This window comes from Dichotomopilus funicola, assembly GCF_033296635.1.
Source record: "Dichotomopilus funicola strain CBS 141.50 unplaced genomic scaffold C8A04scaffold_80, whole genome shotgun sequence".
NCBI classification, from domain to species: Eukaryota; Fungi; Ascomycota; class Sordariomycetes; order Sordariales; family Chaetomiaceae; genus Dichotomopilus; species Dichotomopilus funicola.
The window spans coordinates 49,746-69,964 of NW_026944101.1; the positions used below are offsets into that span (position 1 = coordinate 49,746).

At 55.4% G+C, this 20,219-nt stretch overlaps 7 protein-coding genes across 7 annotated transcripts; 5 read left to right on the forward strand and 2 right to left on the reverse strand.

Moving 5' to 3' along the window:
• Positions 1-794: 794 nt before the first annotated feature.
• C8A04DRAFT_39954 (uncharacterized protein) lies at positions 795-2,183 on the forward strand (the record flags this gene model as incomplete). Its single annotated transcript, XM_062784772.1, has 4 exons — positions 795-812; positions 929-1,314; positions 1,429-1,488; positions 1,553-2,183. 4 exons carry the CDS (start codon positions 795-797, stop codon positions 2,181-2,183), a joined length of 1,095 nt encoding a protein of 364 aa, XP_062633726.1.
• A 601-nt stretch (positions 2,184-2,784) lies between these two features.
• Positions 2,785-4,914, forward strand: C8A04DRAFT_32107 (uncharacterized protein; the record flags this gene model as incomplete). Its single annotated transcript, XM_062781980.1, has 1 exon — positions 2,785-4,914. The coding sequence occupies one exon, from the start codon at positions 2,785-2,787 to the stop codon at positions 4,912-4,914; it is 2,130 nt and encodes a 709-aa protein (XP_062633727.1).
• Positions 4,915-5,469: 555 nt separating this feature from the next.
• C8A04DRAFT_39955 (uncharacterized protein) lies at positions 5,470-6,461 on the reverse strand (the record flags this gene model as incomplete). Its single annotated transcript, XM_062784773.1, has 2 exons — positions 5,470-6,269; positions 6,389-6,461. The coding sequence occupies 2 exons, from the start codon at positions 6,459-6,461 to the stop codon at positions 5,470-5,472; spliced, it is 873 nt and encodes a 290-aa protein (XP_062633728.1).
• Positions 6,462-7,060: 599 nt separating this feature from the next.
• Positions 7,061-8,328, forward strand: C8A04DRAFT_39956 (uncharacterized protein; the record flags this gene model as incomplete). Its single annotated transcript, XM_062784774.1, has 3 exons — positions 7,061-7,155; positions 7,254-8,127; positions 8,188-8,328. The coding sequence occupies 3 exons, from the start codon at positions 7,061-7,063 to the stop codon at positions 8,326-8,328; spliced, it is 1,110 nt and encodes a 369-aa protein (XP_062633729.1).
• Positions 8,329-11,586: 3,258 nt separating this feature from the next.
• Positions 11,587-15,268, forward strand: C8A04DRAFT_32110 (C-type lectin protein; the record flags this gene model as incomplete). The annotated part of the gene is made up of 11 exons (XM_062781981.1): positions 11,587-11,844; positions 11,904-12,022; positions 12,099-12,337; positions 12,416-12,530; positions 12,596-12,609; positions 12,674-12,695; positions 12,775-13,061; positions 13,471-14,240; positions 14,305-14,666; positions 14,740-15,129; positions 15,199-15,268. The coding sequence occupies 11 exons, from the start codon at positions 11,587-11,589 to the stop codon at positions 15,266-15,268; spliced, it is 2,646 nt and encodes an 881-aa protein (XP_062633730.1).
• A 1,491-nt stretch (positions 15,269-16,759) lies between these two features.
• C8A04DRAFT_39958 (uncharacterized protein) lies at positions 16,760-17,920 on the forward strand (the record flags this gene model as incomplete). The annotated part of the gene is made up of 5 exons (XM_062784775.1): positions 16,760-16,984; positions 17,082-17,150; positions 17,215-17,261; positions 17,319-17,529; positions 17,600-17,920. The coding sequence occupies 5 exons, from the start codon at positions 16,760-16,762 to the stop codon at positions 17,918-17,920; spliced, it is 873 nt and encodes a 290-aa protein (XP_062633731.1).
• A 108-nt stretch (positions 17,921-18,028) lies between these two features.
• On the reverse strand, positions 18,029-19,535 carry C8A04DRAFT_32112 (Ribokinase-like protein; the record flags this gene model as incomplete). The annotated part of the gene is made up of 4 exons (XM_062781982.1): positions 18,029-18,869; positions 18,982-19,089; positions 19,207-19,288; positions 19,463-19,535. 4 exons carry the CDS (start codon positions 19,533-19,535, stop codon positions 18,029-18,031), a joined length of 1,104 nt encoding a protein of 367 aa, XP_062633732.1.
• Between the last annotated feature and the right edge of the window lie 684 nt (positions 19,536-20,219).

The window sequence follows — 20,219 nt, forward strand, 5'->3', positions numbered from 1 at the left end:
CCAGAGTTCTGGGCTCGCTCGGTTGACAAACATCTGGGAAACACAAGCAATGGGCTCCCAAGCACGACCGGTTGCCAGTTGCCACCAAATATCTCAAATAACGATTGGGTTGACGGGTTGTTTTTTGAAATAACGTTAGCATTAGGTATCTAATGCTCCAAGACTTGTAGTAAAATATGGCGAGTAAGGTATTAGAGGGTTGGGTGAAGCATGAAAATGTCAAGAGTCCAGTCTCCTCGTGCCTGAAAAGGGAAGTCTGATAAAAATACACTGCTGTGATTGGCCGTATTAAGGGGACAGAGAAAAGAGTCTCGATGTGGGGTTTGGCAACAAGGGTCTTGACCAATGGGAGAAAATGATTTTCGAGTTACATGCGGAGGGGGTGAGCTCCATGCTGGGCAAGTTCCCCAAAACTCACCCCACTGTCAAGATCTCACTCTAACACTGGCAATCAAGTTTCCCTCCCTCAATCAAATTAATCGATCAAACCTACCCCTTGGGCAAGCACAATTCGATGCCAAATTCCACCCGGGAACCAAATCAAGCCGGCACTCAAACGAACAGACAGACGGGTTAATCCGCGACTGGTTGAAGCAGCATTTGCTGCCCGCTTCAAAACCCCCCGATTTACCTACCATTTGACATGTTTGCTCCTGGCGCGAGATCCCACGGCGCCGGGTTCTAAGTTGAGAGGCCCGTTGTGCTTACTGCACATCGACGCGGTAGGAAAAAAACACTGTGTTCATTCGGCAAGGCCGAGGGAGACCTAGGGAATATGCACGCGCTCCAACGGCATGTCTTCCGAGCCGCGCGTAATAGGTCCGCATATGTCTCACGGCATCTGCGGTTGGGAGGGATGGTGACGGCAGCAGCAGCATCAGCAGGAGGAGTCGGAGTCGGAGTCGGCGTCGTTCGACGGCACCCGCAGCAGCACCCGCAGCAGCGGCGAGCCCTGCATCTGGCACCGCCCTTCCTCCTAGATGACTACACCCCGCGATACCTTTCGCTCAGCTCGGTCGACGCCGCCCTGAAGCGGTCGCGCGCGTACGCCCACCTGCGCAACTGCAACCTGTGTCCGCGGCGGTGCGGCGTGAACCGCTACGAGACCACGGGAATGTGTCTCATCGGCGCCGAGACGGCCAAGGTCAACGTCATTGCGCCGCACTTTGGTGAGGAGCCTTGTGTGCAAGGGCATCATGGGAGTGGTGCGGTGTTCTTTAGTATGTGTAACTTGCGTTGTGTGTTTTGTCAGAATCATGATATTGCTCACCAGCGGAATGGGATGGATCTTACGCCTGAGGAACTTGGGGAGTGGTATGTTCGTTTCTACTAGGTCTTACTGACACTGACCGGCGGAGCGGAGGAGTGGGGAGGGGAAAACGGGAGGGATACCTCTGTTTCTTCTCGCCCTAGGCTGACATAGCACAGGTACATCAAGCTCCAGGAAGTGGGTAATGTGCACAATATCAACCTCATCACCCCCGAGCAGTGAGTGGCCGAGCCTGACCGATGGATGCTTTGGGCTGAGTACCTATCTTCTTCTTGTTGGCAGTGTCGTCCCCCAGGTAGCCCTGAGTATTCTCCACGCCCGGGACCAGGGGCTCAGGCTGCCCATCATCTACAACACGTCGGCCTACGATTCGCTGGAGTCGCTTGAACTGATGGACGGGTTGGTGGATATCTATCTGCCAGACTTCAAGCTCTGGTCGCCGACGAGCGCGAAACGCCTTCTCAAAGCAGACGACTATGCAGCCACGGCAAGGGAGAGTATCCGGGCCATGCAGGCGCAAGTGGGGGATCTTTGCTTTACTGCAGACGGCCTCGCCAAAAGGGGATTGCTTGTGCGCCACCTGGTCATGCCGGGCTTCGAGGCCGAGGGCGCGGAGATCATGAGGTTTCTCGCAACTGACGTGTCTCAAGACTGTTTCGTGAATATTATGGAGCAGTACCACCCGGATGCCTATGTGGGTAGGCCATCCAAAAGGACGACGACTAAGAAGCAGACCCCATCACAACAACAATCGCCAGCGGAGACCGAGGACAATGGCACCGAGAAGAAGCGGTACGCGGAGATAAATCGCGCTGTGACACCGGACGAGATCACTTCCGTCCGAAAGGCTGCGGAAGAGGCGGGTCTCTGGAGGTTTTGTGATCCTCCTAAGCATAGTGGCTTTAGCCTGTAAGCCTGTAACGCAAGGGAAGACCAAAGAAAGGGATTGATGAGTTCCAGAGCGAGCCTTGTCTTCTATATGGGCGGGTGTATGTAGGCGGTTGGCGCGCGGAAATCGGGTCTTTGGAATGTCGCCTCTTCCTGGTTCCCTTTGATGAACAGCGTTGTAGAACGCCACGGGCTTGCTGGGAATTACCAACCGTTGTACGATATTCGTTTTACGCCAAAGTCAAGATTGCTTTGTTTGGTCGGATTGCTGCTCTTTAGGGCAAACTCCGCCAAGACGCAGAGCCCGTTTCCTGGCATAACTGGCCCATCAAAGAGTCAAGGGAGCCATGTGGCTGATAGCGGGGTTTCCCAACCGGCTTCAGACGGTCGCTTCGCCAGGCAAACAAGGGAGGGCAGGGATAGTGCTGGCCCAATGGATCTTTGTCCGATAATTGTCGAGATGGATTTCCTGGGAGAACCGTACAGACTTAAATCCCCTGCATGGGGCATGGTCTCTGGACTCTCTCTGGGGCTGCTGGGCTTGATGAGACGAGCGGTCCTGCTTCATTATTATCTCCCCGACTTGGAAGTTCTTGTGCATCTTGTTTGTGTTTACTTTGGCCAAGATGACTTCAACGACTAATAATACCGGCCAACGTGCCGTCCCTCACAAAACCGCAGTCCTCGTTGACGTCTTGCCTGTTGAGAATAACGACAGCAGCACCAAAAATGCAACGGGGACAACAAAGACGCTCTCCCGTCTACGGACCGCGGTGCTCTCTTCGAAACCGAAAGCTTTCGGCCCCCACCGGCCGTCATCCTCCTCAACAACCTCAGTTACTCCACCAACCACGATCCCAACATCCACACCGACCAACCACCACCATGCTCTTGGTGTCCAGCCCCCGGACCCGCGTACGCTCGAGGAACTTCACCGAGAACGCTTGTACCTGCTCTATGAGTTGCAAAAGCAAGGTCTTCGCGCTACTCGCCTCTTCCAGCGCTATGCCGCCGTTGAGGGCCGGCTCGCCGCAGCAGGCGTGGTCAAACCAGCGGTAGTGGGTGTCCCGGTAACGACTGTGAGAATCGAAAGGCCAGCAGCAGAGGGGAAAGAAACGTCGACAGGACCGGGAGGAGATCCCGGGAACCCGGCAACATCGCTTCAAACACTGACGACACCGGCCGATATCAAACGCTGCAAAAAGGAAGCTTCCCTGGTGCGGGCCAAAATTGCTGAGAGCAACAAGCAAGAGCAGCTCATCCTCCACCGTCTGGGGGAGATCCATGTCGAGCTACAGAACCGCGAGCGCTGGTTCTTTGTCGTGCATGCGCGTCAGCAGCAACAACAACAGCAGCAGCAGCAGCAGCAGCAGCAACATGAACACCAGTACCAACATCTCCGCTCGTTCTCCGCCCCCGCCAGCGGTGTCCAGTTTGTTGCACCTCCGGTTTATCCTGTTTTCTCGCTTCCGCCGAGCTTCCAATGCTATGGACCTGTTTCGGGAGCTGCCTCGATGCCTTTTCGTTCGGGGTGTGGGTTCAATGGCCCGGTCATGAACCCAGGAGAGCGATACCATGCGGGTGATTCCCATGGGTTTGGAGGAGCGTCGAATATCGGAGTGGCCCCGTGTGCCACCACCAACGGTGTAACAACCCAAACCCCGCCAGAGACCGATGAACCGGCCGTCTCGCCTAGCACAATCCCATCAATCTCAACAATCCCAGAACTCCCCGAAACCCCCGAAACCCCAGAAACACCAGGAACCCCCAAACTTTCACGCGCTTCCTCAGCCCCTGCCTCCTTCCCAACGACATCATCAGTCCTAAGCCCACTCTCCCCCTGTTTCACCCCCGGCGCGCCGACGTATTACGTTGCGCCCGGCGTTGGCGCTGAAGATGGCTGGTCGCACGGAAGCAAGCAGCGCACGCCGTCATCATCGGCATCGTCGCCTTCGTGCTCGTCATCTTCTGCGTCGGGGACGGCGCCGTCTGTGTCGGGGTCTGTGTCTGTGTCTGTGTCTGTGACGGAGAGAGGGACGACGGTTACGGAGGGGACGGAGGGGAGTTTTGTGGATGGGGGGTTGGGTAATGGTGAGGAGGATGGGGGGGAGATGGGGATGAGGGGAGTGAGGGGGGTGTTTGAGGGGGGAGAAGGTGGAAAGGGGGGAGCGGGGGTGGAAGGGGTTGCTTGGTCTGGTGAGGTACGGGGTCAGGATCAGCTGTGTGATGAGTCGAGTGATGGGAAGGACGCTGTGGCTCTTGTTGAACACGTTCAAGGCGGCACCAAAGAGAAAGAAGAGCAGAAACAGGAGAGCGGGGAAGAAGAAAGAGCTACACCACACCTCATCAACCCCATTCCAGTCCAATCCAACCCCAAACTCACCAGACACAACGGACCCAACACCCCCATCACCCCCATCACCCCCATCACCAACAACAACACCACCCACAGCACCCCCGCCACCCCCGCCGAAACCAACTCTCTCCCCTGGCACGGCGGCTCCGACGCATGTGCTGCTGCTGCTGGTGATATTCCCCGGTGCAGCAGCAGCAACAGCAACAGGAGCGGCCGCACGCCGCCACGGTGGCGGGAGAAACTGAGACGGGTGTCGCTGTTTTTGCCTTCTTACTCGCTTCGTGGATCGCTTCGCCGGCGTGGGGAGAGGGAGAAGAGGATGAGTTTGCCGTATCGGAAGGGGATGTGGTCTTTGTCGTCGTTGTCTAGGGGGAGTAGTGTGCACTCTGTTGTTGGGTGAGGGGGACACTCTCGAGAGTATGGATGGGTGAGGGTGGACGGGGGTTGATATGGGAGAGTTTGGATATGAAATTTTTAAGTACCGACTGGTATGTGTAAACGGTTGTAAAAGCCTAGTTTAAGGGGGGTGGATGTACGATATGAGAAGGCAATATTTAATGCGAGCATTTGAAAATGTACAACATAACCCACGTTCAAATAATTAAGAATCCAAAATTTATAGCGTTGGGCTGTAAGACACGTGTTTGGGGGTAGTCTTGACTACAAGCAACTATGGTATCAAGTTGAGGTAACACCAAGCCAAGACCACTCGAGACATAACCAACGTTGCGTAGATCTAACCATTATTAGGCGCCATGCTTGGCGAGACTCTGCGAAGCGGCGGATACCGCCTACTATGAAAGACGAAAGGAAAGGAGGAAAAGGGGGATATCAAAGGAATGACGACAACACCCAAGAGAATAAGAACAAGTCAACTTCCCCATCTGCGCGGTATCCCAAGTGCCACTGTTCAAGCGTCATTGCCCCTGATACTGATTACCCCCGCAGCGCAACATCAAGCAAACTCCCCAAACTGCCCATCATCAAACCCCAACTGCTGCGCGCTCAACCTCTTCTGCGCCCTCCCACTCGGAGGCGGCGGCGGCGGCAACGCAAACGACGCCAAATTACTGCTCCCATCCTCCTTCTTCTCCCCCTGCGACTCCGACCTCCCAGACCTCCGCCCAAATCTCGTCCCAGCCAAATTCACCGTAATCGTCTCCCCTTCCTTCAAACTCAAATCCCTCTTCTCCTCCTCCCCCCCAAACCCACCCCCTCCTCCTCCCCCAGCAAGAGCAACACCCCCCCCTTTCCCAACCCCCCCACTACCACTCCCAGCACCACCCTGCGCAGCAGACGTCCCCGTCCCAGCCCACCCCAACGCCCGTCCAGCCTCCTGCAACGAAACCCCAAAATCAAACGCCTCGCTGCGCTCCTCAAACCCGATGCCCAGCGTAGCCTTTTGCTTGCTGGTCGGGTCTTGCACACGTATGGCAAAAAACCGCGAGCTGTCTGTCGTCGGCTCGACCACGGCGCCGGAGGTGTAGGGGGCCGCTGCGAAGAGCGCGCCTGTGGAAGGGTCTTCGAGGAGGATGTCGATTTTTAGGGTTTGAGGGGGGTCTTCTTCTTCGGTGTTGGTGCTTTGCTGCTTTTCGGCGGTGGGGGTAGGGGGGGTGAAGGAGGTTTCGAGGACGCGGAGGCGCGCGGTGAAGATGTGGTTGCGCGGGTCGGTGGTCCAGGAGGCGGCGGCGTAGCCTGCGGTGGTGGAGACGGCGTCGCGCGGGAGGGAGTAGACGTGCACGCGGTTGGTGATTTCTAGAGGGGGCGAGTTAGAAGCTTTAGTCCGAGGTACATGAGGTTCGTGATTCTGTGATCGCAGCTTGGGAAGGGACACTACACGAAGAAGTAGCTGTAGATGGATAAGAAAGACTCACGGAGAATGCGCACAATGGCATCTGAAGGCAACGGCTGGCCCGTCGCCGGGTCGATCGTCGCAGAGGGGTCCATCCTTAGTTCTGCTGGTTCTCGCGACTCTTTCTTGCCGAGGAATAATGAAAACGAAGAACTTTAAGCTCCCTTTTCGGCACTTAGCTACGAGGGAACCAAGCTGCCGGCCCTTGGTGGGGACCGCTGGAGGACCCTTGGGTCTGCCTGGAGCTTCCAGGTTGCTGAGCCTCCAGCTTAGCGCCCCGCCATGCCCCTCATTGCGAACCTGGTTCGGCCCCACTAACGGAGGGGCATTTTGGGGTCTTAGGCGGTCTGAAGTGGCAGAATGCCCCGAATCTCAGTTGCACCCGCTGAGTCACAAGCTAGAGTTGAGCGAGGAATATCTCAAAAGTTGAATGTGCTCATCAGGCGAACGAGAGGGAGCTTTGAAGAGTGATTTCATTGCATAATTTTGACCCAAACACCACTCTTATCAACGTGAACTGTTGTCCACCCTCGATTCCGAGTTCACACACCATTCTTACCCCGCTACATTTCCACATCAACAATCACCCGTCGTGAACCGCCATTGACCGCGACCGAGTCCCAGCTGCATGCTCTATCGCCGCCCACTGCCCCCTTTTACCGTGCTAGCGTTCTTTACATTTTTCACAATCACGATGGCGACCGACACAGGGGGCAGCTCCCAGCTCCCTGTCCGCACCACAGCCTCCGCTTCAAGCTCGGTGCAACGCGAAAATGGGTCAACATTCGAGTAGGTTCTCCTTTGGAACATACGGACAGATGAGGACGATGTAGTTGGGAGGTAAACTAGGTGTGGATGGAATGTAGTGCTGACAATTTGCCTTCCAGCGTCGTGCGCACCTACCGCGAACTCTTAAATTCCGACCGCGACCTCACAATGGGCGTAGCCGCCATCGAGTCCCTAATCGAACTCCTCCGCGCCACCTCCTCCTCCACCGCAATGGAACTAGTCGAAACCGTCAAAAAAGAAAAAGCCAAACTCCTCGCCTCAGCACCCAACCCCCTCCCCCTCCTCGCCGGCGCCGACCTGTTCGAACAGTACCTGCTGCGATCGCTTAGAGGGCCCGCAGCAGCAACCACCTCGACGGGTGCCGGATCGGGAGCCGGCGGTGGTGGCGGTGGCGCCGACCGCGTGCTCAGTTTCGACGAGACACGCCAGCACCTCCTGGAGAACAAAGACCTGTTTGCGCAGCGCGCCAAGGCCGACCGCGATAGCATCGCCATCTGGGGCAGCCGGTACGTGTCCGACGGGCGGGTGGTGCTTACCGCGGGGGGCAGTCGCACGGTGACTAAGATCTTGCTGCGTGCCGCTGCGGATCAGAGCAAGCATTTCAAGGTGATCTATATTGTGGATGGGCACAACAAGCGCAGTGATGTGGCGGTGGCGCAGTTACGTGAGGCGGGGTTGGAGGTTGAGACTATCTCGCCGCATAAGGTTGCTTATGTGCTGGTTAACCAGAAGCAGATTAACTTGGTGCTGGTTGGTACGGAGGTGGTTATGCAGAATGGGGGGATTATTTCTGGTATGGGCACCGCGCAGCTGGCGCATTTGACGAAGACGGTTAAGGGGGGGATTAAGAGGTTTTATGTGGCTGCTGAGACGCACAAGATCTGCCGCAAGACTCCGATCGCGTACCCGGTTGTTAACAGGGTTGGTGTCAACCAGAAGGACATCAGCAAGTTTGAGAATGTCGGGGTTGATGTTGTCGCTGGGGGCGCTTCTCCAACGTCAGGTGTGGCGGGCAAGGGTAGCGAGGGCGAGGTCGGGGATGTCGTGGCTGCCATGGTGGCCGAGCAGGATGAGGTTGATTATACCGATCCGGAGCTTATCGACGGCATTATCACGGAACAGGGCGTGAAGATGACGTCCCAGATTTGGGAGATGGTGGATAATTACATTTGAGCTGTGGTTCTTCTGTCACTGGAAACCTTGGAAGGCTGGGTGATGGACTAGGAGGGGGCAGCCGTTATAGCATCTTGGGGGCGTTTTTGGTTCTGGGAAAAAGAGGGCGTATGTTGATTAATTGTAACCTGAAACGTGGATGGGGGACGTTCCGGGTTTTCCAGAGCGACATTTTGCCAAATAGGAATGGAATGAAGCACCGGGCACACCCAAGGCGTGATTGTCATGTCATTGAACGTTCAATTCTACGAATCTTGCGTGCCCTAAGGACACTTCCTCCGGCTGATTTCTGCTGAAGAAGGGTTGCCCGCAGCTCGCGATTGAGACTCCGTCTAAAATCCACAATGTGAGAATTCCTCAAGAATAACCCCTTTCAATTCTTCGGTGATTCATCCCTCTGTCTGCCTCGCCTCTACTATGTAGCTTAAACCCGAGATCTACAGGGGCCACAAATAACGGCTGCTGTGGGTGGGTATCTCAAAAACCACTCTGCAGGAGACAAATCTCCGGCCAGGCCATCATCCATCCCATAACTTGCTCAATTTCCCCCCTGAGGACACCTTTTTTCTTCTTCTTTTGGGCCTCTTCAATTTAGAATCACTAAGTGGTTAGTGTAAACAATACGGAGCTCATCAAGTGAACACAACCGCTACTTTAGTGTACATAGACTCGGAGCAAACAATCCCCCCGAGCCCCGGGGACTGCGGCAGCACACCAAACCCACTTGCCGAGCCAAGCCAAGGCCCTCCGTTCCGTACCCCGCGTTCGTCCTCCGTGGGAGCCCGGCGGGCCACTCGGCGGGCGTGGGGTGCTGCGCCCGCCCATTGGTGGGGATGACGTCGACGGGTTTGGGTACACGAAACTGACGAAAGGGTTCAGGGGAATGATTTGCTTGCGGTTAGCTGGCAAGCTGGTTAGGTACCCCCCTTCCCAAGGCCCCCTGGACCGAACCTTGTTTTTTCCTCGTTGGGAAAGCCGCGCCCTTTGTGTCTCGAATACACTACATAGGTAGTGCATAGTGAGCTGGCATTGGAGCTCGGCGGCAACGGCAGCGAGCGGCTTAGAAATTGATGAGACAATGGCTCGCTGCGGCTGCGGCTTCCAAGGTTTTCCCTGGGATATTTTTGCATCGCCGGCTGTGCCTGGACAGATTGGTCGGTTTGGGGTTGGTTGTTGCTTGCTCGTTTTTGTTTTCTCCTGCATACCAATCCCACACTGTGCCGTGGCCGAGTTGGAAGTGGTTGATTCCAAAGTGGCAGCTCGGCCGCTCGGGTACGACAGTACTTGAGTCGGCAAGGTAGGTACAGGAACTACACTATGCGTTTTCTAGACGAAGTGCGGCTGGTTGAACGGGCAATCATCCTTTTACATTATGGTGTTATCCATGTGAATGCTTGTCGGCCTGTGGATGGTGCATTTCCGGAGCCTCTGTGTAGTTTTCCTCGGCTATCTCGAGGGTTCTTTTTCGTCGTGGCGGATATTCGGGATCTTCGAAAGGACAGCTCCTCATTTTCAATCTCTAGTGTGCCTATTTCCGTCGGCCTCGAGAGGGGTAAAGAGCGTGGGGAGTTGTATTATTGGCTTGCCGGCGAGGGAGACTAGAGTGGTTGATGCGGTTTGGGGAGTATTCGTTCCCGGAAGAGCATGCTATGTACATCGAGGTGGTCCCATTTTGGGGGTTAGAGTTCACGATGTCGATTTCTTCGGGTGGGACCGTTGGAATGATCGATCTGGACCTACATCCCTAAAAAGCACCACGGGTGTGCAACACAAACGCCGAGAGGTGATGACGAGGACTGTGGGGTCCGCCTCAACAGCCCTGGGAGGCTCAACTCGGCCACATGATGGCTGTTTCATAGGATCATGCAAGATGGAACCATTCGTTCCTGCTCAAACGCGGCGTTTTTTCCATTGCCCTCCATCATCCGGACAGAGTCGTAGCTTCCATATCCAGGCACCGCGCTCGGTCTTTTTAGCCCGTCAGGAACACGGACACACACACGGGCTCGACGGGGAGAGTCCTTGATGTGGCTAGTGGACCAATGACAGCCACCCCAGTACCCACTGAGTCGGCCGCACTGGCTCCTGCCCGTCCTGCCACAGAGGCCGGGGGCGTGGGGCAGGCTTGTACCGCGGGGGCGCTGGAGCGCTGTGATTTGTTCCTTGACATCACTCATTCCCACTCACACCCCCCGAGTCTCCCGTCAGCACGCCGCGATGCCGCGATGCTCGTGGTCATTCCATGACAAAATGATTCAGCCTTTCCATGCAAGCCCGCCCTGGTGAGTTTCTTGGAAGTCAGGAAGTCTGGTAGCCGAGCCGTCTGCAACCGGTTCTGGATCTGTTCTGGAATGGGGTTGGCGCGTCGGGTTTTCCGGGTGTTCTCGACCGGAGGGGGTTGCTGTTTGTAGATCTTCTGAGGTGGGCACTTTTCACCTTTCTCCCTCTCTCCCATCGATTACTCAACCTTCTAGAGCCATGGTCAGCGAGTGGGTGGGAGAGCACGGTTATTGAACACTGGGGGCAATTGTGGGCGAGGGGAATAACAAAATTAGGGTTCCAGAGATCACGCTTTCGATGCTTCATTGACGGGCTTGGTATTGGTAACCATCTGACCTCACCTAGAATTTCCTTGAAGGTCTAGGTCCAACATACACAACGCCATACCTTCGATAGCTCTCCCACGGCTACTTACTCGGCCATCTACACTACCACCCCCCCCTAAATTAACTACATAGCCCCCCAAGCCTCGAGATCCTGATCGTCGATCACCCGGCCGTAGCCCTGGGAGATTTAGTCCCAAGAGAAAATGCAACACTTAACTTGCGATGGCACATATCCGCCGGCATGTTCATCAAGAGCTTGTTGGCTGTGGGTCAAGGGACAGCGGGGTCTAACAAATCGAGCAGTCCTTGTGAGCTCCCGGCATCTTCCAAGGTCCTCAGTTCGCCCCCGGGTACCGGTACTGGAAAGAGACCCGTGCTTGAGCAGGTTGTTTGAGCGTGGGCCCACCATGATGACACTCCAACTACGTACCGCCCGGTACAGATACAATTTCAGGGCGCCATCTCTGCTCTCCGAAGGTAGTTGGTTACTTGACCAAGTCCACCTTGAATTGATCTGACCCGAAGGCCCCATCATCTCATCCTTTCTCGCTCCATCGGAAAGCTTTAGAGTATATAGCCTTCATCATCCCAGTTCAACCCGGCCTCCTCGTGTATTATTGAAAAACAACACCCGCCTGACAACTCAACGACTATGCCTACTGCCGTTGATCAGGTCATCGACAATCCGCACGGTGGCGCCATGCCGCGCTTCGGTGCCATCAAGGAAAAGAAGGGGGTGCCGGATCTGCGCACGACGGCTCCCGGCCTCGACATTATCGACATTCGCCGCGTGGCGGTCGAGATCAACCTCAAGACAGAGGTGCTGTCCCAGTTCCGCGCGAGGAATGGTCCCCGGACGCTACCCACCCTGCTTCTGTACGATGAGAAGGGCCTGCAGTTGTTTGAAAAAGTGAGACTCAGAGAATTGCCTTGGGGTCTGGCAGGCTCACCCCACGCTAACTTGTCTAGATCACCTACCTGGACGAGTACTACTTGACCAATGATGAAATCGAAGTGCTCGGGTCATACGCCGCAGAGATTGTCAAGGACATTCCCTCGGGGGCCATGGTCATTGAGCTCGGCAGCGGGTTAGTGGTGGTTCAAACCGATCTACCAACTAACTGACTGTCTGGCCGGCTGACCTTTTGTGTATTTTGTTGACAGGAACCTTCGAAAGGTGAACTTACTCTTGCAGGCTCTCGAAGACGCTGCCAAGGACGTTGATTACTATGCCCTGGACCTCTCGCTGGAGGAGCTGCAGCGGACCCTTGCGCAGCTCCCCGCATACAAACACGTTCGAGCCCACGGTTTGTGGGGGACATACGACGACGGCCAGGCCTGGCTCAAGAGCCCTGGTATTGCTTCGAGGAAGAAGTGCATCATGAGTCTTGGCTCGAGTGTCGGTGAGTCAAGTTGTGCCGTCGTTAGCCTCAGTTCCCCGAAGTTTGGTAAGCTAATGCATTTGTCCTCTTACTCGACAGGCAACTTTGGCCGAGCAGATGCGGCGGATTTCCTGAAAGGGTTTTCTGACGTTCTCGGCCCTGGGGATGCTATGTTGATTGGCCTCGATGGGTGTGCCAATCCGGCCAGAGTTTAGTGAGTTGGGAAATCCGCAGCGAGTGATTCAAAGTCCCCCGAGACACACGCTAACACAAAATTAGCCATGCTTACAATGGTGAGTATTTGTTGTGACTACACCTTGATCTAGTGATACTAACCCGATATTCAACATTAAAAAGACAAGGAGGGCGTCACCCATGAGTACATATGCCTATACCTGCCCTCGCATTTAACATGTCGATGGGCCCCCCTCGTGACTGAGACTGACGAATGACGATAGATTCATCCTGAACGGCCTCCGCCATGCCAACAAGGTGCTGGGAGAGAATGCATTTGACGAGAAGGACTGGCGTGTTGTGGGCGAGTACGTGTGCGATGCCCAGGGGGGCCGGCATCAGGCCTTCTATTCCCCGGTCCGCGACACGATCGTCATGGGTGAGCGAGTGCAGCCGCACGAGCGGATCAAGGTTGAGCAGAGCTTGAAGTACTCGAGCGAGGAAGCCGGCGAACTCTGGAGACAGGCCGGCATGACATCGGTCCGCGAATGGAGGCACCGCGAGCACTATGGTGAGTCGAGATCCGGGGAAAAGACCCTGTTTTTTCTTTTGGTTATGTACGATTCCAAATGCACCGGATCACCTGCTACCCCCCTCCCCTGTCCACAACCACGTTTTCCACGGCTTTGCTTTTACTTTTTCCCCGGTCCCCGGTTTCTCGGGTTTTCCAAATGCACCCCACGTTATCAAACCAGTCGGGCGGCACCCGCCGGGTTCACTTACACGGCGCCCTTCCCGAAATGGCTTATCAGCCACCAGGGGGGTGAGCTTTGGACTGCGGGGGTGACATCACCGAGGGCCAAGACTCCCACCAGCTCCACCCCCCCAAACATAGCTCGTTATCTTTTAAACGCCGGACTCAAGTCTCACGATCGATGAGAGAAGCATCCCGCTAACTGACGTGATTTCGGCTCATCTAGCTCTTCATATGTTGACCAAGCCCAAAATGTCCTTCAGTCTCATCCCATCCGTCTACGCCCGCACCGCTCTCCCTTCCCTCGAGGACTGGGAAGGCCTGTGGGCAACATGGGATACGGTCACCCGTGAGATGCTTACGCCGGCAGAGTTTCATGAGAAGCCTATCAAGCTGCGCAACGCCTGCATCTTCTACCTCGGCCATATCCCGACCTTCCTCGACATCCAGCTCACCAAGACGACCAAGGCACCGGCCACCGACCCGGCCACGTACTCGGTCATCTTTGAGCGCGGCATCGACCCGGACGTCGACAACCCGGAGAAATGCCACGACCACTCGCCCATCCCGGATGAGTGGCCGGCCGTTGAGGAGATCGTCGCCTACCAGGACCGTGTCCGGGCCCGTGTGCAGGGCCTGTACAAGGACGGCATGGACGCCATCCCCCGACATGTCGGCCGGGCGATCTGGGTCGGCTTCGAGCACGAGGCAATGCACCTCGAGACGCTGCTGTACATGATGCTGCAGAGCGACAAGACGCTTCCTCCGCCCGGCGTGGCCGTGCCTGATTTTGAGAGGCTGGCGGCCAAGGCCCGCGCAGAGCGGGTGCCGAACGAGTGGTTCGATATCCCTGAGCAAGAAGTTGTCATTGGGATGGACGACCCGGAGGACGGCACCGACACAGATGTCGCATATGGTTGGGACAATGAGAAGCCAGCGAGACGGGCCCAAGTTCATGCCTTCCAGGCGCAGGGACGGGCGATTAGCAACGAGGAGGTAAGTGTTCCTTGGGAGATTTCCGCCGAGTTCCAGGGTGTGGTTGAGCTAACTTGGTTCTTAGTACGCACGATACCTGTACAACACCAAGTCCACCGGCATCCCGGCATCGTGGGCCCGAACCAATGATGCTCCGGCCGTTGAGGCCGACGGCACCAACGGGAATACCACCAACGACAACACGGCCGTCCCGGAGTCCTTCATCCACGGCAAGGCGGTGCGGACGGTCTATGGGCTCGTCCCGCTGGAGCACGCGCTGGACTGGCCCGTGTTCGCGTCGTACGACGAGCTGGCGGGCTGTGCGGCCTGGATGGGCGGACGCATTCCCACGATGGAAGAGGCACGCAGCGTGTATGCGCATGCTGAGGTCCTCAAGAACAAGCAGCTGGAGAACCAGCTGAGCCAGACCGTGCCGGCCGTGAACGGGTATGTACCATATGCCGGGCAAACCCCATAAGGGTTTTTAGAACGCAAAAGCTAACTGGCTACGCACAAAAAGACACCTCTGCAACAACGGCGTGGAAATCTCGCCCCCAGCCACCCCCACCGACCGCGCCAGCTCCGACGGTGAAGCCGACGTCGAAGCAGCAGCCAAGTCGACGGAGAAGAGACGACCGCGCCAATCGCTCTTCACCAACCTCGACGGCAACAACTCCGGCTTCCGCCACTGGCACCCCGTCCCCGTCACCTCGCGCGGCGAAAGCCTCGCGGGCCAGGCCGACATGGGCGGCGTGTGGGAGTGGACGAGCAGCGTGCTTGCGCGCTGGGACGGGTTCGAGGCCATGCCGCTGTACCCGGGGTATACGGCGGACTTTTTTGATGAGAAGCATAATGTGGTGCTTGGGGGGTCGTGGGCTACGCACCCGAGGCTGGCGGGAAGGAAGAGTTTGTGAGTTTATCCCGTTCCCTTTATTTCGGGTTTATTTCTATCTTTTCGGTCTGTGCTAACGGGAGACAGCGTCAACTGGTACCAGCGCAACTACCCTTATGCGTGGGTTGGCGCGAGACTGGTGCGCGATCTGCAGTGAGATGGTGTCTGTAGCTTTTGATGAGAAGGCCAGATATAACGCCTCGTCGGGATACGAAATCAACCCTTAAGAAGGACAGACTGAGTGTTTTTTTGCAATTTTGAATACCGATCTTGAATTTGGACTTTGGACTTTGGACATGGTTATGACATACACTCTTTTGCATTTGGGGGGTAACGTAGTTAGGACAATACGAGTACAGTCTTTTCCTTGCGTGACAGATTTTGGGGTTCAGATGATGGATATGTCGGTGACACCATTGGAACTCCTTTCCGATAGTTAACTCATCTAGGATCTCAGCAGAGCTCACCCTCGACGGCCAAACTAAACACAGTGCCGGCTCCCACGGATTTACTGGAAAGACAGTCAGTAATCAAGTCTCGAGTGACTTCGGAGCTATCAAAATCGGCTCCGCTCGGATCGGACTTGCTGTGCTGTCTCCCGGCTGAGCTGGCTGACAAAAGCGAGATAACTCTCCTCCGAAACGCCAACTTCAACTTCCACTAAGGTAGGTACTTCGTCCGAAGTTAATTAAAATCCCTGCCCCCCAACAAAACCGCCTCCCTCAACCACGTGAGACCGCGTCGTGAATGCAGGGGGTGTCTTGACCCCTCCCTTGCTCGGACTGACGCGCTGCCAGGCTCGCACTAACGCGGCTTGCGCAGGTCGGTGAACCTGGGAAGCGATATGCTGTGATGGGTCGATTTTGGGGGGGGTCTGTGTGGTTTAGTGTCCTCCGACTGTGTGCATCTAATGCGGGCAGGGCGGGGTTATCATTCACATTCACATTCACAGCTAAATCACATACGAGGAGTGAAGCAAGCGAGCGAGGCAAAGTCCAAGGTTGCCAGTGACTCCAAGTGTGAATTGTGGAGTGGAGTGACTGAAGTGGAGTGACCGAAGTGGAGTTGCAGGTGGTTCTGCTGCAGTCAAGTGGCTAGTTAGCTAGGGCCGCTACGGACGGAAAAGGTAGGCCGATGATTACTTATTTTCTTCCTGAGGTCTTTGCAACTCTGGTGTTTCCGATTCACACGGCACACCCTGTTCTCTTCCGAGGAACTGGAGGGATGGAAAGACAGGGAATAAAATACGAGAGTGGCTCTGTTTGATACGCATGTGCAGCGGCATGAGAGAGCACTAGAGCAGCAGACTTGGCGAGCTGGATGGGGGAGGTTTGGGGTCGGTTGTTTCTTGATGAGTTGGGGTTGGGGGTTGAGGGGTTGAGGAGCTGGGATTGGGCCGGTGTGCTTGATTCGGGTTGGTGAAACGGTTAGAATTAGAGATTGGTTGGAACAGAATGTGTCTTGTCTGTCTATTTATTGGTGTTTAAAGTCTTTTCAACCTCGACCTAAATTTCATCATTAACTATCATTTCATCATCTTTTCTCACTCATCACCACCAACACCAACACTTCACCAACACTTCACCAACACTTCACCAACACCTACACCAACATCAACACTCCACCAATACTTTACTAACCATCCACAATGTCCACCCCCCGCACCTACCGCGGCAACTGCCACTGCGGCGCCTTCGTCTACGAAGTCGACACCCCCGACGGCAAGGACATCACCTCGGCCAGCGAGTGCAGCTGCAGCATCTGCTACAAGCGGGCGTACCTGTGGCTGGTGCCCAAGACGCCGGTGCGGGTGGTGAAGGATGAGGGGTTGCTGGTTGGGTATGGGTTTGCGGGGAGGAATTTGGATCATCAGGTTTGTTTACTTGCTTTCCTTGAAGATTCTTTGGGGGGTATTGATCGAACTTTTTTGAGAGGTTATCGTGACTGATTGTGGGTGTTGTTTGTGACAGTTTTGTGGCAAGTGTGGGACTACGGTGATAGCGAAGAGTGCCATGTTTCCTGCTGGGATGGGTATCAATGTGAGTTTTGCTGGATTCCAATGTGATAGCATCTCGAAACATAAATAAAAGCTAACAAAACTAGGTCCGAACCATCCAAGGCTTAGACATCTGGGGTCTCGAGATCAAGCCGTACGTCCTGTCAACCCATTTCCTACCCCGTATTCACAGGTATCTAACGAATCCCAGATTCAACGGCGACACCTTCGAGCCCAAGTACGTCGCTCCCACCTTCACCGGCGAGGACCCGGCCCCAGCCGATTTCGAAAAGGACGGCAAAACCTACCACGGGAGCTGCCACTGCGGCGCGGTGACCACCTCCGTCCGCGTCCACGGCTCGCTCGAAGACGGCACCTATCCCGACCGCATCATGGAGTGCAACTGCAGTTTCTGCCGGCTGGTACTGTCCCCCTTTCACATCCCTCTCCCCCCTAATCCTCAAAAAGGTCAGACATTGACACTTGTCCCAGGGCTCCGTCTGGATCTACCCCACCACCTCCCAATTCGCCCTCACCGGCCGCGACAACCTCACCTACTACACCTTCGGCAACCGCATCTGGCAGAAGCTGTTCTGCAAGACCTGCGGCGTGCAGGTGGGGTCGGAAGTGCGGCCGGACATGAGCGAGGCCGAGGTGGCTGCGCTGCCGGAGGCGTACCAGCAGCATCGGGCTAAACATATCGACACGGTGCCGTTGAATTTGAGGGTGCTGAATGGGTTTAGTGTGAAGCAGGTGGAAGCTCAGAGGGGGGATGGATGGGGGTTGCAGATGCCGCAGTATGTGTATCCTTAGGGGGTATATTCCAAGCAAAAGTAAGTGTGTGTGTGTGTGTGTGTGTGTGTGTGTGTGTGTATATGTATGTATAAAGATAGTCAGGATACAGTCAAAACCATATTACTTCTACTCCAACTCATCCCTCCACGGAATCGAATCCTGCGCCCCAGCCCGCTCCACCGTCTTCGCCGCCGCCCGATTCGCCCTCCTAACCGCCACCTCAATATCAAACCCCCCATCACCGACCACATCCAACGCATACCGTCCCACAAACGTATCTCCCGCCGCCGTAGTATCCACCACCTTGGCCTTCTCCGCCGGCACCAACCCCCACACCTCTTTCCCGCTACCCTCACCACCAGGTCCACCACGACCAGAACCAAAATAAAACACCCCCCTCCCCCCCAGCGTAATAATAACATTCCTCACCCCCCTCCCCACAAACCCCCTCGCAACCTTCTCCAACCCGGCCTCCGTTTCCAACAACTCCTCCGCCGTCTCCCCAGACAACCCCGACAAAATAGCTGCCTCCGTCTCGTTAACCACCAAATGCGCCAAACCAACATACGCCTCATCCGGCAACACCCTCGCCGGCGCCGGGTTAAGCAGCACGGGCACGCCGGCTGTGCGCGCGGCGGATAGCGCGGCGAGGACGGTGGGGAGGGGGATTTCGAGTTGCATTATTAGGAGATCTGGTAGTGGGCTGCTGCTACCAGGCCCGGTACGGAGGAGATCTAAGCCGTCTTTGTTATTCCCAGTGGCAGTATCAGTGGGAGTGAAATCCCCCGGTTGCAGCGCATGGTTAGCCCCAGGGGAGAGGACGATGCGGTTTTCGCCGGTGGGTTTGTCGACGAGGATGAGGGCGACGCCGGTTTGGTGGTGCGGGGAGGAGGTTACGCCTGTGGTGTTGACGCCGTGGGTGGAGAGGCTGGTTAGGAGTTGGGTGCCGTGGGGGTCGGAGCCGACGCTGGGGGGTTGTGAGTATGAATGGTAGTAAGGATATAGGAGAGAGGGGGGAGAGAGATAGAGAGCGCGGGGGGGAAGGGGGGAGAAGGGGGGGAAAAGAAAAGGAGACATACCACCCGACCATCGCCACCTTAGCCGTCTCGCCCGCCCACTCTTTTTCCGTTCCGCTCTCAGTCTCCTTTCTCTCGCCGTCTGTTGGCCTCGCCCGCGATAACTTGGCGCTGTACACATCGAAACCCTCAGGCGTCAGCCAAAGCCATCCAACTCACACAATTCGACAGAACGCAGCACTCTACAACCGGATAGGGAAACAAAACGGAGATAGAAAGTAAACATACCACGCCACAGCTTGATTCGCACCCTTCCCACCCGGCGACGTCGCAAACTCGTCGGCCGTCAACGTCTCGCCTGGGAGGGGGTCTGCCGAAGGGTTAGGACATGATTCATTCTGATTTTTAAAATTGATAACATAGACGAAGAAAGTGAGAGCAAGGAGGGAAAGACAGGTGTTTTGAGAGATAGACAGGAGCGGAAAGCGACATAAAACGTAAAGTTCTATGCAAGTCATGAACTTAGAAAAGAGACAAGACTCACGGTGCGGGACGTAAGCCACCAAGTCCATGTTCAAAGACCCGAGGACGGTAATGCGCGGAGTTGTTGAAGACATCTTTCTTTCTTTTTATCTTTCTTGCTTCAATACCGTTTGGGGAATCTTTTCGATAAATCAGAGTTTGGATTTAGTTTTGAGTTCCGCCTAGAATAAGTGGAGGAGTTGAGGTGAGTTGAGTTGAGTTGAAGTGAATTGAGTGCAGCTGGTGGGGTGAAAAGGGTTCAAAAGTTACCGCCTGATGTGGGGTCAAGAGGTCTCGTGAGGCGAAAAGAAAATAAACAGTCCGAACAAAATACGGGAATTCCGCCGAGTTATATAAACGCTCTTTATTTGTCTGCCTGTAGACAGTTAGGTACTCGATTAGTTTATAAAATTCCGATCTACTTCCGTGACTCAACTCTATTTATTGTAGCAGGTATTTCATGGCGGTGTCACCGGCAGCTTGATCAAGATTCAGGAAGTGGTCAAAGCATATTGGCCTTTAGGCCACATGTATTAAGGAACCAACAATGGTTCATATCCCAGTAGGGCCTTGTATATTTCCCTCCCACCCCTTAAATCCAACGCTTGGGCACAGCGGCCCAAGTATGCCCTTATAATTATGGCATCCAAACAAGTTACTCCAAGCCATCGCTATGCATAGTGGTATCATGAATCATACGGCCCAAAAAGAAGCAAACAGTCGAATCATAGACCCCCCGTTTTCCCATCGTATATCATCCCTTCCGATTCATAGCCGAA